Source organism: Caloenas nicobarica, chromosome 21 (genome assembly GCF_036013445.1).
Source record: "Caloenas nicobarica isolate bCalNic1 chromosome 21, bCalNic1.hap1, whole genome shotgun sequence".
Lineage (NCBI taxonomy): Eukaryota > Metazoa > Chordata > Aves > Columbiformes > Columbidae > Caloenas > Caloenas nicobarica.
This window is the reverse complement of record NC_088265.1, coordinates 3,407,451-3,425,302: the sequence shown is the minus strand read 5'-3', so window position 1 is coordinate 3,425,302 and position 17,852 is coordinate 3,407,451. Positions and strand designations below refer to the sequence as shown.

The window sequence follows — 17,852 nt, the reverse complement described above, 5'->3', positions numbered from 1 at the left end:
TCTTTGCTGCAGGCAGCAGGAGGGGAGGTTTGTCCTGCTGTAGCTCATGTTGCAGATATTTGTAGAATCATGGAATTCTTTGGGTTGGAAGAGACCCTTAAGATCAGCGAGTCCAACCATATTCACAGCTGGGCTTCTGTCCATACCAGCGTCAGCCCTACGGACAGCACGGATGTTTCCTGGCCAAGTCCACATGCCCTCGGGACAGAGTTAAAGCAAACCTGGCCTTTTTCTGCCTCAGAGCATCGCACAGAATAAAGGGATTTCTCTAAAGCAAACTGAGATTCTCCCTCCGAGGAGGAAACAGCAGAGCCTGAGATGCCACCACCTGCGCTCTCCAGCCCGATCGCCGGTGACAAAAGGCAACACCGAGTTGGGACCGGGGCGTTTTGTCCCTGGGGCTCTGTCCCCTGTACAGGTGTCTCCCGGCACCGGTCCCCAGGCTCTGGGGCTGGGATGTCCCCGCCGGGCATCACCTGTGGTACCAAGCGGGCGGCGGATCCGGGCAGCCCCCGCGCTGCCAGCGTCCAAGTCTAATTAGAGTCCCGGGGAATCGAACCATTGTGCTGTTAATGACTCTCTGGCAACGTTCTGACTAAAACAGTAATTTTAATAAGCACAGCCCGATTGTAAGTGTGCGTGGAACACCTAATTACATTGGTTATAACTCCAGAATTATTCAGAATTCTGGTTTTGCCACTTTCCTTGCAAAACAGAGAGGGGAAGAAGCGTGCACTTTATAATTATTCTCCTTAATTAGTTTTCTGAGCTTCTGTTAAAACTTTTAAATGACTGCAGGGAGCACTATGAGTTACGTGGCAGCAAGGCAAAACGCTGAACGCGGAGGCCGTGAACTGATGCGAGATGAAAGTTTCCTGCGTCGGATTGATCCTCACCTGAGCCCAGAAATTTTGGAAAGCTGTTCCCCTTTTATCCTTATTAATTAGTTCCCTGAGGCCTGGAATAATCAGCGCTGCGAAGGACGCTGCTCCGTGGCTCGATGGCCGTGGCAGGGTGGTCTCGCCGAGCACCATGTGCCATTTGTCCAAAGACGGTGCCAACGCTTTGAGAAGCTGCTTCTGGTGGCAGCAGCGATGTCCCCAGGCAGGGACGCTTGGATGTGCCATGTGGCCGCTCCAGGCACATCAGCCCCTGCTCCTGAAATCCAGAGCAAGCCCAGAGGGACATCCCGCAGGAGGTTGTGTCACCAGCAGGACACGGAGCGGCTGCGGACGCCGGGAAAGAGCCTGATGTCCAGAAACTCATTTGAGCTTTAGTTTTTGCAGTCAAGAAAGAAAAACGCAGCTCTCCTGAGACGCGGCGGTTTTCCAGGGGAGGATCCACGTGGATGCGTTGCAGCGTAACCTTGATTTTGTGGTGGAGACCTTTAGCATCTCATTCCTCATTATTAGTGCGCGTACACTTTTATCACGCTACCTACCCCATTTTCTTGTCAAGTAGAATTTCTGTGGGTCAGTTCTGCAGGAGAATAGAGCAGCGTAGTGTCCAAAATGACACAGATACTCCACCGAGGATCCTGTACCCCCCATCTCCAGGCTCCCCGGCCAGGAGCCAGCGTGTGGCTGCACCTCTGTGCTCAGGTCTGACCTAATTCTTCAATCCATAAATTCTGCTGCATTTGCTGCTTCCAGAAGCCTGAGTAACTACTTCAGCCAGTGCAGATGGTCTGTGCAAAGCAGGAGGGAGAGCTGACACTGCCACGTCCCTTTGGTGGCTGTCACACATAGGCTGGTGCCCGTGGATAACTCAGAGCATGGGGTGGGCACAAGAATGGGGTCCAAGGGACGGAGAACCCGGTCCAGGAGAACAGGATGAGTCTCCTCTGTGGCATTGTCACCCGCCAAGGGCAGAGGAGGAGCTGGCAGGTTGAGCAGACCCGTTATTTGGTGAGTGATCGCGTGTTTGAGACGAAAACCCATTTTTTTTCCTCCTTCGGGTTTACACGACGCCGCGCTGCTCCTGGGAGCGAGGAGCCTGGCACATGGTTCTTCCAGCAAATCTCGCTCAGATGTTTCGTACTGATGCGATGATTAACTGGAGTCATAGTAAACCATGGGAAAAGCGTTTGTCTGCGGGAGCCTGTGTGTGCCAGCACACAAATCTGCTCTGAACCCGAGTCCTGCCGGCTGCTGCTGGGTTGGATGGAGGAAACTCTGGCTTGAGGACGATTTTAGAGCCTGATTAAGCCTTGCTCTGGGGCATTTGCTGTTTTTTTTCCGCAAACTCTTGCTTCCCAGAGGAGGCTGCCCGTACTTTGATCACCTTCCCCAGGAGCCCAGCGCTGTGCATGGGGGCAGCTGGGAGCCAAGGAGACAGGTTTGCTTGGAGAAGGTCTGATTACTTGCTAAGAAAGCTATCTGCTCTCCTGTGCTCAAACACAGCTTGGCCTCGTAACATGCTAATGAGGTTCTTAAAGCCAGGAAGCCAAACTCATTGAAAAGGTTGCTTGGATCAGAGTTTAAGGGACTTTCTCTGCATGCATCTGCAGCACTGTAATTAAATAATCCCTTTGTAGTCATGGAAACATTGTCTCTGTGTCCTCTCCCACTCGCTGCTTTTCTGCCAAAAGTTACAGGCGTTGATGTGGTTCTGACAGCCCTTTGGTAGCTCGGATAATCCTTTCTCTGCTGAGTGGCGTGGGAGAGGAGAGCCGGGTCCTCCAGTAGCTGCTGTACCTGTCGGGAGAACTCCCCTCATCCGCTCCTTGCCTGGATGTGAACCTTCATCTGTTACGGGGACAAATGGCTTAATCCCTGATGGAGCAAGTATTCCTGCCTCTGGGGGCTCGGCAGAACTTTGGGGATGCTCCTCAATTCCCTTAAAAGTCTCCCCCTTTGCCTTCCTCCCCTGTGTCCTGGCTGCTGCCCAACGCGATGCTCTGGCTGCATCCCGCTCGCTGCCGGCGTCAGGCTGAGCGTGTCCGACATCTCCATCTCCATTATTCTACTCGAAGAGTAAGTCATTTCCAGGTAGGACTTTTCATACGGCGTGGGGTGGATGGGACCCACAGGTCTCGCTCAGCAAAGCTGTATTTTTTTCCTTGGCAGAAACGGTATCACAGGAGGACTCTGGATACGAACGGTTCTGCATGCAGATGCAGGGAGGAGAAACAGTGGGAAGAAAAGCCTGTCAAACTTCTTAGGAGCCTCTGAGAAAGTTTGACTTTATTTTCCCCAGCTCTGTCGCCCTGTCACATTAACAGCTGGAACTGCTGAGTCCTCCTTGCTCCTTCCCACACTTTTTCATGTCTCCTGCAGCAGCACAAAGCGGTCGGTTTTTCATGAATGAAGGGAGGAATAAAATCTCATTGGAAAGTTCATCAACTTTGGGCTCCTGCTCACTGAGTGATAGATAGATTTAATTACATTGAACTACTTGGCATCTCTACTACACTCCCCAAAGTCATTAAAAATAGATTTTCTCTTTGAACTGCAGCACCCCGAGGGCTCTGCGGGCAGTGTGCCACGGTGCGGGGACACCCCAGGGGTGGCTGCAGCCAGCCAGGTCAGAGCCCATGCTGCTAGCCGGCATGAACTATAGAAACTTTGCTTTGTTTGTTTATTTTCTGCATTTATTTATTTGGAACTGGATTCCTGCACTTTTGTTTTCTCTGGGGGCTGGCTGAGTTGGAGTTCACTTCTTCTGGAGACTCTGTATTGATCGATGTTTGGGTTTTTTTGGTTTGTTTTGGTTTTTTTTTTAGGGTTTTTTGCTGATGTTATGGGTCAGGCAAACGCAGTGATGAGACTTTATCATTCAATTATTGAGAAGCAGGTTCGCAAATAGGGAACTGAAAAACGCAGCAGCAGAGCTTTGGCATGGACAGAAGGAAGAGCAGTCGCTGGAGGGAGGAGGGCTCTGCCCTCAGGAGGACGGGAATTCCCCAGGAGTGTTGTTTTCTTGGCTGTTGTCCTTCATGCAGATGCTCCTCAGCTCCGCCGAGTTGCTTTATCGCTTTGCATTTGCTGTGACCACACTGACGTGGAGCGCCCGTCGCATCTTCTTATACCTGAAACGACTCTCTGCCTGCTTCAGCAGAGCTGCCGTGACCTTGCGGGTGTCCCCGGGCTCTGCAGGGAGCAGATTGCAGACGAGGAGGTGCAGGATTTGAGGCCACATTTGGAAAATTCCTGTTTGGCTTCAAGACCTCTCACCTCATGTTTCCGGAGCAGAAATCTCAAGGCATCTGAAGTCGACAGCCACTTTTGAAAGCTCCATCTTTGCTGTGAGGTCTGCAGTGCTCCAGGATGGGGGCTGAGGTCAGGAGCTCTGCTCCCCAGACCTTGTGCTCCTGCTCTGCCCATCACTTCATTGCTTCAGGTGGGGAATGTGCTCCTGAAGTGGTGACACACCTTCTCAGGTGTTTGCTTTGAGCGCCTGGAGCATTCGTCTGACCTGAGAAGTATTTGCGTTTAAAAACTAAATACTGAAAACCCGAACCCTTTCCAAATGAGCCGTTCTGCTGCACACAGAGCTGCCCCGTGGGCTGGCGAGGATGAGAGAGCAAGTAGAGTAGGCTGTGACAGATGGGAGTAACACTGGTTAGACATCGCTGGGAGGTGCTGGTGCCCGCTGGGATGGGGATGCTGGGATGAGATGGGGATGCCGGGATGGGGATGCTGGGATGAGATGGGGATGCTGGGATGGGGATGCTGGGATGAGATGGGGATGCCGGGCAATCAGCTGCTTCATGGCCGCGGGCAGCAATCCACTCCGGACAAAGAAAGGATCAAATGGTCCCATTTGAACTAGAAACCTGCGACTCTAGGAATCGTTCAAAATTTCTTTGTAATTTTTAAGGGAAGGTTGGTCACTTCTCCCAGGTAACAAGAGACAGGACGAGAGGAAACGGCCTCAAGTTGCACCAGGGGAGGCTGAGGTTGGATCTGGGGAACAATTTCTTCCCCCAAGGGCTGTGGGGCATTGGAACAGGCTGCCCAGGGCAGTGCTGGAGTCACCATCCCTGGAGGGGTTGGACAGACGGAGATGAGGTTCTCAGGACATGGGGCAGTGCCAGGGCTGGGTTAATGGACTCGATGATCTTGAGGGTCTCTCCCAACCAAAACGATTCTCCAATTCTGTGATCCACACACAAATTTTTGTTTTAGGAAAAGCTGTTAAGTAGGGCTGAGGAAACAAGAGGAATAGCAGCCTTATTGGTGTCGTGTTTAGAGAGGAACTGGGTTCTCACTGTGTCAACAGCACTTGGCGTGAAAGTGGCCGTTGTTTGGCGAGACACTGCGCCTTTCACCCCGCACACCCCAGCTGCTGGGAGCCGGGCGCTGTTTTGACGGACAGAGCGAGTGCGATGCCGACAGTTGGTTTAATTTTCAGCCAGTTGCAGCCATCGCTCCCAGGGCCCAAGGGGAGCGGCTGGCGCTGCAGGATGGCAATAATTATTTACAGTATTTGGTAACAGAGATGCAAATACATTGAAGAGGGACCAGCACCATGTTGCAGCGTCGGGGCAGGAGATGCAAACGTACCGTGCTTGCCGGAGGTGGCAAGGGATGGGTCGGAAAGGTTAAAGTGAAATTTCTTCGTCGGAGTCAAGCAGTGACCCATGGTAAAGCCTGGTGTCATTTTAGAGCCTTTGGGGTTTTCAGTGCTGATACACAGGGTCAGGACCGTGCCGCACCTTGGAATCGCACAGAGACCTTCCGTGTGTGCCAGAGGGGGTTTGCAACAGCGATCGAGGCTGGTGTTCCCTCGTCTCCTTCCCTCTCTTCTGCTCAGGCATCTCCTGCCTGGGAGACACTCTTATCCTCAGGGGGGATCCTGCTGATGCTGGATGGGCTCAGGGTGGCTGAGAAGGAGCAAGCAGTGAAATAAGCTGCCAACCTGCAAAATCCTGATGAGTTTTATTCCCTGCCAGCTCTCCTCCCTGAAGCAGCTTCCCCCGCGCCAAGTGTAAGACAGCAACCTGTAAACTGGGGAGGAGAGGACCAGCGCTTGACCTGGGAGCATCTCTGGGAGGGAGATCGGGGGGTTTCGGGCGAACTGGTGCTGCCCTTGTCATTCACAGCATGGCTGCACCCAAGGGATGGAGCAACTTCACGATTCGGTCCCTAATATTTCTTATTCTTTTCTGATTTCTGCACAGATGTTGGGACAAATTTTGTGAATCGCTGTTGCGTTATTGCACTCAAACCGCCGAAGCGGGGCCTGGAGCCGCTCAGGTTTTGCTTGCTGCTGTGCGTTGAGGAGCGCTGAGCTGTGTGTTTGGTCCCTTTGCAGGTGTCCCGGGTGCCTGTGGAGTCCTGCGAGCAGTACACGACATGCGGGGAGTGCCTGAGCTCCGGAGACCCCCACTGCGGCTGGTGCACGCTCCACCACATGTAAGTCCAGCCTTGGCCGTTCCGTTTTCGCTGCTGGTGGTGGTGATAAAAGCAGCTTTCAAAGCCACCAAGCGCCTCCCACGCAATTTTTTGCAAAAGCGAATGAGGTTGAAGTTCCTTCAATCCGTTCGTCCTTTCCTTGGGTGTTCCCTGCATTGCAGCACAAATGCCGTTGAAAATCCCTGAGCTCCTGTAAAGAGGTAAAGGAAAAACAAATTCCTTCTTTAGGAGCGGGTGGGTCGCACACAGCATGGAAAGGGTGCCACGGACACAACAGGAAAGCAGAATTTAAACCACTGGGAGGTTGTGTTATGCACACTCCTGCTTGCCCAACCCACGAGTCCCTCCCAATTAACGGGGGAATTTTTAGAGGCAACAGCAGACTTGAATATATGAGGCTTTGCTTTCGGAGAGGTCACAGTGCTTTAGCAGAGCAGAGCACCGAGCCCTATTAAATGTGTCTGGAAGAAATGTTTAAAATCCGCATGGCGAGGTCAGCGGGTCCCTGCCCCAGCGTCCCCAATGGGCAGGGCTGGGAGCTGGCAGCCCCTCACGCGCATCCACAGGCACAAAGGGGGATTTTTTTTTTTGTCAGGGGAGCTCCAGGAAACGCTCTCTGCATTCAGGAGGTGTCCGTGTCCTTCCTTTCTCTCCTCTGCCATAATAAGGATCGCTTCCTACGGCGGAAGGGGGACCACCAGGCAGAGCAGAGCAGATCAGGGGAGGAGGGGAAAACCTTGAGGAGAGGAATAGAAATCCCTCCGGCCGCGTGCCAGCTTGCAGAGCGGCCCCGTTAAATGCAGGGAAATCGGGGGGGAGGCAGAGTTGAGGGACCCGAGCAGCAGCACTTGGCCACATGCCTGAGCAGCAGGTGCTGGAGAAGGAGCCGGGGGGGTGACACAGCAGGCTCCTCCGCAAATCCGGCCTGGATTCGGGACCTGTGCGCTTTGGGGTGCAAACGGGCTCCCCACAGCTCGCTCGGTTTGCTAAGAGTCATTGCCACACTTGGGGAGACGTGGGAGAACCGTCACGGATGCTGGCCCTGAGCATCCCACTGGCACCGTGCAGGAGCTGCAGTGCAGCCGCATGGGGCACAGGCACCCTGGGCATCCTTTTTCTTCTAGCTTTTTTCATTTCAGACGAGCTTGTCCAGCCCTACAGCGCAGCCACCATATGTGCTGTTGTGTCCAAAAGTCTTCGCTGTCACAGTGACTTTGTCAGAAGGATGTAATTCCCATCCCTGGTGGTTCCCATTGCTTTGCCTCTTCCCTCGGGACAGCAGCCCTGTGTGCCTTCCCAGCAGTTGGGACAAAAGCCACTGCAGCCTTCTGATACTGAGGGGACAAGGAAAGGGGACAAGGGGACAGGCTCTACTTGGTGTCTGGCCTGAGCTGCAGGTCTGTAGGTGCTCCCAGGAACCAGCCGTGGGGACACGAGAGCATCCACAGACCTGGGGACAACGGCCTTTTAGTGCCACCTGGGCACAGTGGCCTTTTAGTGCCTGGGGCTGCATTACAGATCTGCAGGTGTTCGGTTTTGCTCCTCAGGCCCTTGCAGCAGCTCCTCTGCAAGGATCACCCAGTGCTTTCCTAATCCTAATGAACTGAATCTTCGTAAATCACCTGGGAAGCAGGTAAAGGTTGTTATCTTCATTTTGCAGAGAAAAAACCTTCAATGTCAAGAGGAGAGAAAAGTGTCATTTCCTCTGCCCTTTTGGCCATGACATTTCAGCATTAACCTCTTCCCAACGAGAGTTTCTTCCCTGGTGGTATTTCTCAACGCTCCCTTCGAGCATCTGCACTTTCCTGGCCTGCTTGGAGCAATGATCATTTTTTAGCTTTTGTCTTAAGCTGTAAATAATTGAGTTTATCTTGCTGTTCCTGAAGCCTCTGTCATATTTGTTTGGAGGCCCCGAGCGCTGGAGTGTTTGTATTTAATTTGTCATCTCTCTCCTCTAATTCTTCCATTTTCCTCCTGCCAGATGGACCAGCTGCTCCTTTGCTCAGTGGAAGGGTTGCGGGTCAGGGGGTGATGCTCATGCTGTGGTTTCTGAGGGCTGGAAAAAAGGGCGAAGGGCAGAAGAGAGGTTGAGGATTGAAATCCGGTTATTTCTCTCCACCGCCGCTTGTGGGGTTTTGCTCCTTGGGTTTGGGGTGTGTGTCCTGGCGGTACCGAGACCTCCCGGCAGCTCAGGGAGTCTCTGCCAGCCCCTGCAACAGCTCCTCTCTGGGCACTTGGTGTCTGTTTTACATTTTTGGTTGCCAGAGGTTTAGCTGAGAGCATGGACATGCAGGTACTGAGCTATCAGTGAGCCAGGAAAAAAAAAAAAATCAGAATTTTACAAATGTGTTGGATGCCTGAACAGGTACAGGTGTGAGACAGAAGGACCGCTGCCCCATTCCAGGTGGCATCAGGCAACGTGTCCTGCCTTCCACCCCACCAGCCAGAGAGGGATAATGCAGGAAAAGTAAAAGCATCTCAGTTGTCCTGGGACAAGCTTTTATTATCAATATTACGTAAAGCTTTCCTTGTGTGCTTGTGATGTATTATTGTCTCTTAGAGGCCTGAGTTGGGGCTTAAGGCTCTGTTGCACAGTGGGTGCTTCCATACCCGTGTGCACACCTGGAATTGCAGGGTAGCGATAGCAGCGATTTAACCTGCGAGGATTAAATCGATGGCACCGACACAGACCGGTAACTCCTGCCCTCAATGAGGTGCTTGATGAGGTGGTGGCCGTGGGCTTGGAGGAATCCTGGACACGGGATGTTAGAGAAGGTGCTAAAAACCAACGGGAAGGGAAAGGTGCGTGTTCTTCTGCAAAACCTCAGCCAGGGGAGCCTGGAGCGATGGCTGAGCATCCCATCCCTGCCGGAGCCTCCGCTTTGCTCATCCTCTGCAATCGAGAGCAGGATCCTCTGCTCCTTCTTTTTGGGAGCAAGCAGGGGCCTCGAGGAGCTTGTTGAAGAGTCTCTTCAGCCCAGTGGGATTTGAAACCAGGGAGACTTCCATATGCTGCTCTCCGCAAGTGTGTTATTGTCTCCAGACCTATTTATCTCTGTTAGGGCTGTTGCCATAAATAGTATGATAAAAAAGAGCCATTCCAGGGAGTCAATGAGATAAAGGCTCCAGTCAAGAGCTCGCTTTAAAGCTATCTTACAGATTCACTTAAACCTCAATAATTCTTCCTCTGGCAGCATTCATATTTAGCTCCGTTATACTCCAAAAAAAAAAAAAGGTAAAAAAAGCAGGAGGGTGAGGAGAGCAGCATCAGTGTTCACCAGGGATCACACAGGTGCTTTGGAAAGGGAAAGCGTAAACTCTGCTTTTCTTAATCAAAAGCAAACGGCCTCGCGAGGAGGATGTTGGGCGGCTGTTTCAGAGCAGGAAGGCCGGGTTTAGCCAGGCTCTTGTTGGCTGGTTGGAGCTGATGTGCCTGGGAAAACAGGGTGTTTCTGCTGCTGCGTGTCTGGGACCGCTCCACGGGGAGCCGGGAAAACAATCCCTTTGACAGCAGCACCTTGTTAATTCGAGTAACACATACACTCAGATGACTGTCAGAAGGGCACCTGGTGGTGGCACGCGGGGCTGGTGACAGCATCTCGATCCTCTGACCTTCGTTTGCGCCACCGTTTGAAATAAGGTCTGAGATCAGCAAGGAGTGAAAAGTTTGCTGATAGCTTATTAAGACCATTAATACCAAAAGGCCAATATGTGATCTGCGCTCAGCGATGGGGATTGGAAGAAAAGTATTTTCCCCAAATGACATAAAATAGAAAATCATTGAGGGATACCAGTGCTGTGCTGCAGTCTCTGATACCTGGTTTGAAACACTGATAATTTTTCCTTGGTTTCCTAGCGGGTGCTCCTCTACCTGCTGGAAGCAACTTAATTTCATTCCATTCCAAGGATACTTGCAGTAGAAAAACAGGGATAAGGAGCCATCCCGAGCACACAGCTTGCTAGGGGCAGTCCTAGTCACTTTGGCATGATCCTGATGGTGGGAATGGCAGAGAGCTGGGAGCTGAAGGCGTGAAAAATGGTTGAAGCTCAGGAGAAGCAAGTGCTGTTGCTGGCCCTGCTGTGCTCCAGGAGGAGTCGATTAATGAACTACGTGTTCTTGTTTTAATTAGAATGGAGGCATCATCTTGTAACTGCCTGTTACGGTTTAGTTTCTGTGCAGGTTATGGATTTATGACTTGCAGGGGCCGCGGCCAAGCAGCTCACCCCGCACCCACAGCTCCCGCTGTCGCTGCTGGCATACGGGACAGCTCTGGATTGTGTCCCACTGCAAGCGGGACTGGGAATTGCTCCTGAGATACTTGCAGCTTCTCTCCTCCAATCACAGGATATTTTTCAGCACCTTTTGGTCCTAACCTGGAGCCTGTGCCTGATGCCTGGTCCTGGTGCAGAGCATCACCCCCGGTCCTGCTGATAACTCCCCCTTCCCCCAGCTGAGGCTCTGCCCTCCCATCGAGTTCCCCCTTGCTCAGCACCGTGTGCTGTTCGACACCGTCCCGGGTGCTCGGTGTGCCCTGATGTGTGCTCGTGTTTGGCAGGTGCTCCCCGAGGGACAGCTGCGAGCAGGCGGACCAGCCGTACCGGTTTGCGGGCAGCATCAGCCAGTGCCTGAGCGTCACCGTGCAGCCCAGCAGCATCTCCGTCTCCGAGCACAGCCTCCCGGTAGGTGCTGTTGGTGAGAGGCATTTAGAATAGAATCATCCAATCGTAGAATCATTTTGGTTGGAAGAGACCCTCAAGATCACCAAGTCCAACTGTTAACCCACCCCTGGCGCTGCCCCATGTCCCTGAGAACCTCATGTCCGTCTGTCCAGCCCCTCCAGGGATGGTGACTCCAGCACTGCCCTGGGCAGCCTGTTCCAATGCCCCACAGCCCTTGGGGGAAGAAATTGTTCCCCAGATCCAACCTCGACCTCCCCTGGCGCAGCTTGAGGCCGTTTCCTCTGCTCCTGGCGCTTGTTCCTGGGGAGCAGAGCCCGACCCCCCCTGGCTCCCAGCTCCTTTCAGATAGTTGTAGAAAGCGCTGTTTGGGGTTCACAGCGAACAGCCCACTCTCCAGCCTTTCTCCCTGCCCATCGGCACAAATGTTTTCCCATGAAGTCAGGCTCACAGAGGGGCTGGCCAGGAAAGGGGTCACCCGAGCCGGGGAGGCAGGGAGTCAGGATGGCAGAAACAAATTCCCCTTCCCCTTGGGCCTCCGCTCACGTTTCTCTTGGTCCGGTTTCATGAGCTGTTGAAAGGCAAGGCTTTGTTTCCCAAAAAGCTCATCTGTGAGCTGTGCTCAAGCCTGGCTCTCTGAAGCATCCCAGCTGTTGCTCCCCAAGCCCCTCAGCACCCCACGGCAGCTGCCTTTGCTGCGGCCCCTTCCCACTGACACCCGGTGTCGAAAAGCCATGCGGCTGTTGGGGGGGCCACTCACCCCCTCAGATACCATATTGCCATGGGGACAATCCCCATTCAGAGAGGGAACGTGGGGGACTTGCTCGTTGCTGGTGGCCACACGTACCTGGACAGGACTGTCTCTGCTGGGCAGGCAGGGGGGTGGTCGTGGGCCACGGGCGGTTTGGAGCTGCTGTCGTTGGGGTTGTTGGGGGGGGTTGTTGGGATGGTCACTGCTGCTCCCATGCATGAGAAGCAGTGGAACAGGCTGCTCAGGGAAGCGGTGGAGTCACCATCCCTGGAGATGTTTAAAAGGCGCATAGATGAGGTTCTCAGGGACATGGGTTAGTGCTAGAGTTAGGTTGTGGTTGGACTCGATGATCTTGATGGCCTCTTCCACCCGAAATGATTCTCTGAGAAGCAACACGCTGCTGTCACAGGTTCCTGACACAGCACTGAGGGTGGCAGCGCTTCTGTAGAGCAACCAGGGGGACAAAAAGCTGCCATTGCCACCTCTCCTGAACTGCGGTACCCAAAGGCTCAGCAAGGCATTTTTGTATCAGTGAAGAACCTGCATCCTTGGCTTTCTTTTTCCTCCTCCGCTTCCCATGGAAGGGCAGCTGTGGGCGGACGGGTAATTGAAGGGCGTCAGTATTGAATGGGAGAACAGCAGGTAATGAAAATACGAAGCAAACTCTGGCAGTTGTGCCTGCTAACATGTTGCTGCCCATGTTTTGTTCCCCGGCTGCAGCTCAGCCTGCTGGTGAGCGATGCTCCGGACCTTTCGGCCGGGGTCAGCTGCCTCTTCGGAAACCTGACGGAGGTGGAAGGGCAGGTTTCGGGCAGCCGCGTCGTGTGTGTGTCCCCAGCAGCCAAGGATGTTCCTGCCATACCTGTGGATCAGGGTGAGTAAATGACTTCTGGGTGGCCATACGACATCTGTGCCATCAGAAAGTACGGCGTAGGTTTGGAAGGATGTGCTGGGTGGAGCAGACCCTTTGTTCTGGAGAAATTCATGCTCCTGTCAAAGGCCATTAAACCCAGGGAGCTAAATATGCTTTGTCTTTACGAAGTGCCTCCCAGCCAGGGGAAAGGCAGGCTGGGAGCAGGTAGCACCATGTGCTTGCCCTGTCCTTACACCCTCCATGCACGGCCAGACAGCTTCCAAGGCAGGACTTGGGGTACAGATGTCTGTCTGTCCCCCTCCGGGGGCTCACAGCCTTGCCACGCTGGGGGGATTTGGAAAGCAGGAGCCTTCCCCTTGGCCTGGCTCAGCACCCTGAGGTGCTGAGGTGAGGTAGGTGGATGCAGTTTCTGTATTTCAGTCCTGCTCTTTGGGTTGTTTCTTCATTAATGTCACTGCTGTCATATTTTCTCTTCCCATAACCAAAATGCTACTCGCTTAAAACTCATTTTCTCCTTGGCATCTTTCCAGGTGTCAACTGTGCTTCCCTGCTGATATCTTTGTATTTCTAAGGAGCCTGAGACTTGGGGAACACTGGGAACTGAGAGCTGCTGTGGTAGTGGGGCTGGTATAGGCTTACCCACAGCAGCTTGGAAGAACAACCTGCTCTTAATTAACGCAGTGCTGAGGCTCCTCAAGAGCTTCACTAATGCCCTATTTTCCAGCATTGTCTTCTGTTCTAGTCTTGGGCTGCTTCTCAGAATAAACCAAATGAAGGCTTTTATAACGGAGACAGAATCCTTTAGGGAACAGGATGAGATCCCACACTCATTTTCACTGTGACTCCAGGCAGCGTTTAGACCCTTTGTCTCCAATGCATTTTGCCATCAAGCCTGGTTTGTTTTGGAGGCTTTTCTGGGAACAGCCAGCCTGGCACCCTGGGGTGCTTGAGGGCAAGGGACGGGGTGGATGCTCAGCCCCCAGCTTGGGGAACTGCTGCAGACTCAGGGTCTGATGTCTGGGGGAGCTGGGAGGTGAAAGCCAACCTGCCTTCCACCTTCTACCCCAGAAACAGATGGCCCAGCCCGTGAGCAGGGGGGAAGCGAGTGTCCCCACATCTGCTGTTGCTTCCTTCGTTATCGCTGGTGGGGCTGACGGGCTCTGGTTTGCATCCCCAGACTGGTTTGGCGTGGTCCTGCAGCTGAAGTCGCGGGAGACGAGGAGGACGTTTGTCAGCACGGAGTTCAAGTTCTACAACTGCAGTGCCCACCAGCTGTGAGTGCTCCCACCCTGAGCAGAGCCAAATGTTGGCTAAAAAGAGAAGAAAGGGCTGGGAAATGGATGCTGGGCTCCGGGACCAGCCGTGGAGGGGTTGTCATGCTGCTTGGTTCAGCCAGCAGACAGAAGGGGAACCCACCCGTCCCTGTTTCTCTGAACTTCTCTGGGTGCCTGTGTGGCTTTTTCTGCCTTGGGAGATGCAGGAGGAGTTGAGCTCGGAAAAAACCTTAACCTGCTGGTGCCCCCAAGCTGCGTGATCCTGCAACTGTGAACTCAAATGCATCTTCCCAGGCGGCGGGTGAAGGCAGAGGAGGGTCTGGGGAGGGGGGCTGCAGGTTCCACGGGCTGAGGTGGTTCAGCACTCAGGTGCATGAAGTCCCGCGTCCCCAGGGAGCTGCAGGTGGGTCAGGGGATGCGGTGGTGGCTTCTGCCTTGAGTCCCTTTTAGTAAGGAATGGATGAGGCGGAGATGCGCTTTCTGAAGCGGAAGGGAGACAGTGGTCCTTAAGAAAGCTGGATGTGTAAAGGCGGTGACCTGGTGTAAGTCCGTGGGAGATCAGGATCCTACCAGGAGCTCCTCGCCCTGCTCGGCTACAAAACCGGCACAGCGAGAGATGCAAACCGAGCCGTTGGTCTGGGTGGTCAGAGAGGTCTGTCCTCCTCCCTCGGACCCGGCAGCGCTGTGGGAAGCAGAAAGCTCCATCGGCACCAGACGGGAAAGGGCAGGTGGGAGAAGTGCTACAGACCGAAACGGAGACAAAAATGGGTCAAACGAACGAGTAATTAAGCTTGCAGCACTCGATATCCATCCCCAGATTTGCATATCCATGATTAGAATAAGCTTCCTTGACTATTAAGGTCACTACGAATGCATCAGAAGGAAAATAGAATTGAGTTATTAAAAGGCGTATTCTTGCAGCCGCAGCACCTCTGCCCAGCTGGCAAGAGCAGCCCTGCCTGGAGATCTGCTTTCTTCATTTTCCAGAGTTTCCTACCCAAAGCCAGGCTCCTGCTTCCCTGGTGATGCTCTTAGGTCTGCGCTGACCCTGGGCAGCACCGCGGTCTCTGGAGGTTCTGACACAGAACTGAATCCCATGGGCACGGTCACCAAAGTGCTGCCGCGGGGCACGGAGGGTTGGCCTTAGAGACGGAGGAGGATGGTGGCTGCAAATATTAGTAGCTGTCGTGGACCGTGCATCTATCTGGCAGACAGTTAGTGTGGAATAAAAACCGCCCAGCCAGGTCACTGGCCACCCCCTGTTTGAAAAGGGTCTGTGTTCTTTCAGAAACATTTCATAAACTGTTAATTTTTTTCTGACATGAATCAAGAGCGCTTGCTGGAGCCTTTGCACTCCAAGGCCAAGCAGAAGTGTTACCGTTGACTTGAAGCATTCCTGACTTGTAAAACAACTGATCTGATTTTTGCCAGGCTTGCCTTGTTTTCCACTTTCTAGAATGTAAAAATCTAGTCTGTGTCTGTGTAGTATTGGGCTTTATTTTACACCCATAAAATGATGGGCAATAAATCCCAGCTTGTATTTTATTATGGTGAGGTTGCTGAGATACTGTCTCTTGAGCATGTGTTTTCCCAAACCTTTTCGTTACTTTTGCTGTATCAAAACATCTTTCCAAAGAACTTATTTACCCTTGAAAGACCCTGAACCTGGAGTTCTGGCTGGGCCTATCTGTTCCCATACAGATCTCCCAATGCGATGACCCCCTCCGTAACTTGTCCTTTCTCCCCCCAGGTGCCTGTCGTGTGTGAACAGCGCTTTCCGCTGCCACTGGTGCAAGTACCGGAACCTCTGCACCCACGACCCCACCACCTGCTCCTTCCAGGAGGGACGGATCAACGTCTCTGAGGTACCAGACGGGGGTTTCAATACTCCCGAGTTCTTTCTTCTTTGCTTTTCTATGGCACGATTAGCATAACCAATGCTTATGTGAATTTTTTTCGATTTCCCACGAATCGGGGCTGCTCTCTTGGCTGGCACCGAAAAGTGCAGATGCCGCTTTGAAGGAGCGTAGCAAGAAAGTGTCCGTCTCGTACAGGTGATGTGTCTCAACCTGAACGCCAAAGCTGATCCCACCTCTGGTGTGTGGGTGTGCTCAGGTTCGGCAATAACCCCAATTGCTGCAGTGCTGTCCTCCAGGGCTCTCAGAGACCAGCACGTTTCAGCAACTCACCTTTACATAGAAGACGTGCAGGGATTTGCCCAATGGCAAGCACCAAATTGGATGCAGAACCCGTGGTGGGACTCGTTGAGTGGGTTGTGTTGGCAGGTCTGAAATCTGTGGCAGGAGCCTGACTGTAAACTGATTAAGAAGGGAACCACAGAGGTGAACAGCCCCGGGCTTTGGAAAAAAGAATCGATTCAAGTTCCAGCGCTGTGGACCAGGAGCCATCTCTCTTAGCAGTTAATAAAAGGTGCGGGGCTCAAGTCCAAAAATGCTTTTAAGAGTTGGAAGGAGGCATAGCCCGTTAGCAGCTCTGCCAGATCTTCTGTGTGTCCTGAGGTGTGAGGATCCATGGAGGAAAGCAGGTTGTTAGTACAAGTTGCTCATCAAAGGTTAGCACTAACCCCTTGCTCTAGGATTTCTGCACCCATTGTCTTGCCCCATTCCTGTGCTGCTGTCTGCTTCAGGTTCCCCAAATACAGAGCAGATACAGCCTCTGATGCTCGCAGGGTCCTGGTCGTCACCCTTCCTGCCCCTGCACGTAGCTTTGTGGCACCTGAAACGGGTGCGGGTCCTAAAGCTGCAAGGAAAAAAAGAGTTTTAACAGGTGCTTGAAAATCCAGGGTGTCTTGGAAAGTGAGAAAGGCAGCAGCGAGGACATGCAGAAATATTAGAAAAAGAGAGTAAGGTTAGCCAGAACCAGCACATAATGAGACAGAGAAAAGCAGGAGAGATGGGTCAGTAAAACACTGAACGGTTACAGAGAAGTGCCTGAAGCTGCCAGGCTGCTGCTAAACCAGTAGTAAACTTGAAACTTCACTCATGGGTCTTTCTGGTTAAAATGCTGCCATAGATACAAGGCAAGAAATGTTAATGAACCGCATGTGTCCATACCTTGGTGGGAATCTGCGGTACAGATCTGAGTACAGATACACAAGGAGAAGCGTCCACCCTGGGGACAAACCAAAAGCTTTCTCAGTCCAGTTGAAAGCCAAGAAACTTCCTTTCAAGATAACACGAGAAAGCAAAAACCTTTGCTTTTCCTTCTCTTGAGTGATGTGGGGTTTTTCTCCTTCTCACTCAAAGCATCGCTGTCTTCCCAGGCTTTACAATTGTAGTTCTCAGTTTTATAGGTCTTCAACCCTGTGATCTCAGAAGTTGTTCGACAAATCTCTGGTAAAGTAGGACAATCCCATTATCTCCATTTTTTTCCTGGGAAGGCACAAGGACTTGCCTGAGCTCACACAGAGGGAGCGAGTGGAGGAGTTGGTATCTCTGGCGGTTCCTGCTGGGATCACAGGACTGTTGCATCTCCAAAGAACTTCCTCTGTCATCTCCGTCTTGTAGAGGTTGTTTCTTCCGAGGGGATGTTACGTGATATCTCACACCTTCCTGGTGATTGCTTTTGATAATGGCTGCTGATAACGACACAGATACTCTGCTGTTCATCACGACTTCTCCAGACCTCTGACCCAAACCCACCAACACCAATAATTTGTTTGCCTTTTTAAAGCAGATGAATTGCCACTCACATATACAGTGCAGTGCTAATGCCTTTATGATGGGCATTTCACTCTGGCTTAACACAAGACACCAAATAAAGGCCTCGCAAAGGGTTTCCTCGCTTAAAACAATTCAAATGTTGTGTCGTGGCCTGATGATGGTGCCTGCTGCCCTACTTTCAATCCCACGTGCCTCTTCTCATGTCAGATTTGCACATGTGTTCACACAGGATTG

At 52.6% G+C, this 17,852-nt stretch overlaps 1 protein-coding gene across 1 annotated transcript in view; it reads left to right on the top strand.

The window, feature by feature from the left end:
- PLXNA2 (plexin A2) overlaps positions 1 to 17,852 on the top strand; it is a 167,115-nt gene that overhangs the window by 87,602 nt on the left and 61,661 nt on the right. Inside the window, exons 5-9 of the mRNA XM_065649738.1 lie at positions 6,259 to 6,359; positions 10,916 to 11,039; positions 12,508 to 12,661; positions 13,839 to 13,935; positions 15,686 to 15,800. Of these exons, the coding sequence (XP_065505810.1) occupies positions 6,259 to 6,359; positions 10,916 to 11,039; positions 12,508 to 12,661; positions 13,839 to 13,935; positions 15,686 to 15,800 (591 nt within the window). The remainder of the gene's footprint in view (positions 1 to 6,258; positions 6,360 to 10,915; positions 11,040 to 12,507; positions 12,662 to 13,838; positions 13,936 to 15,685; positions 15,801 to 17,852) is intronic.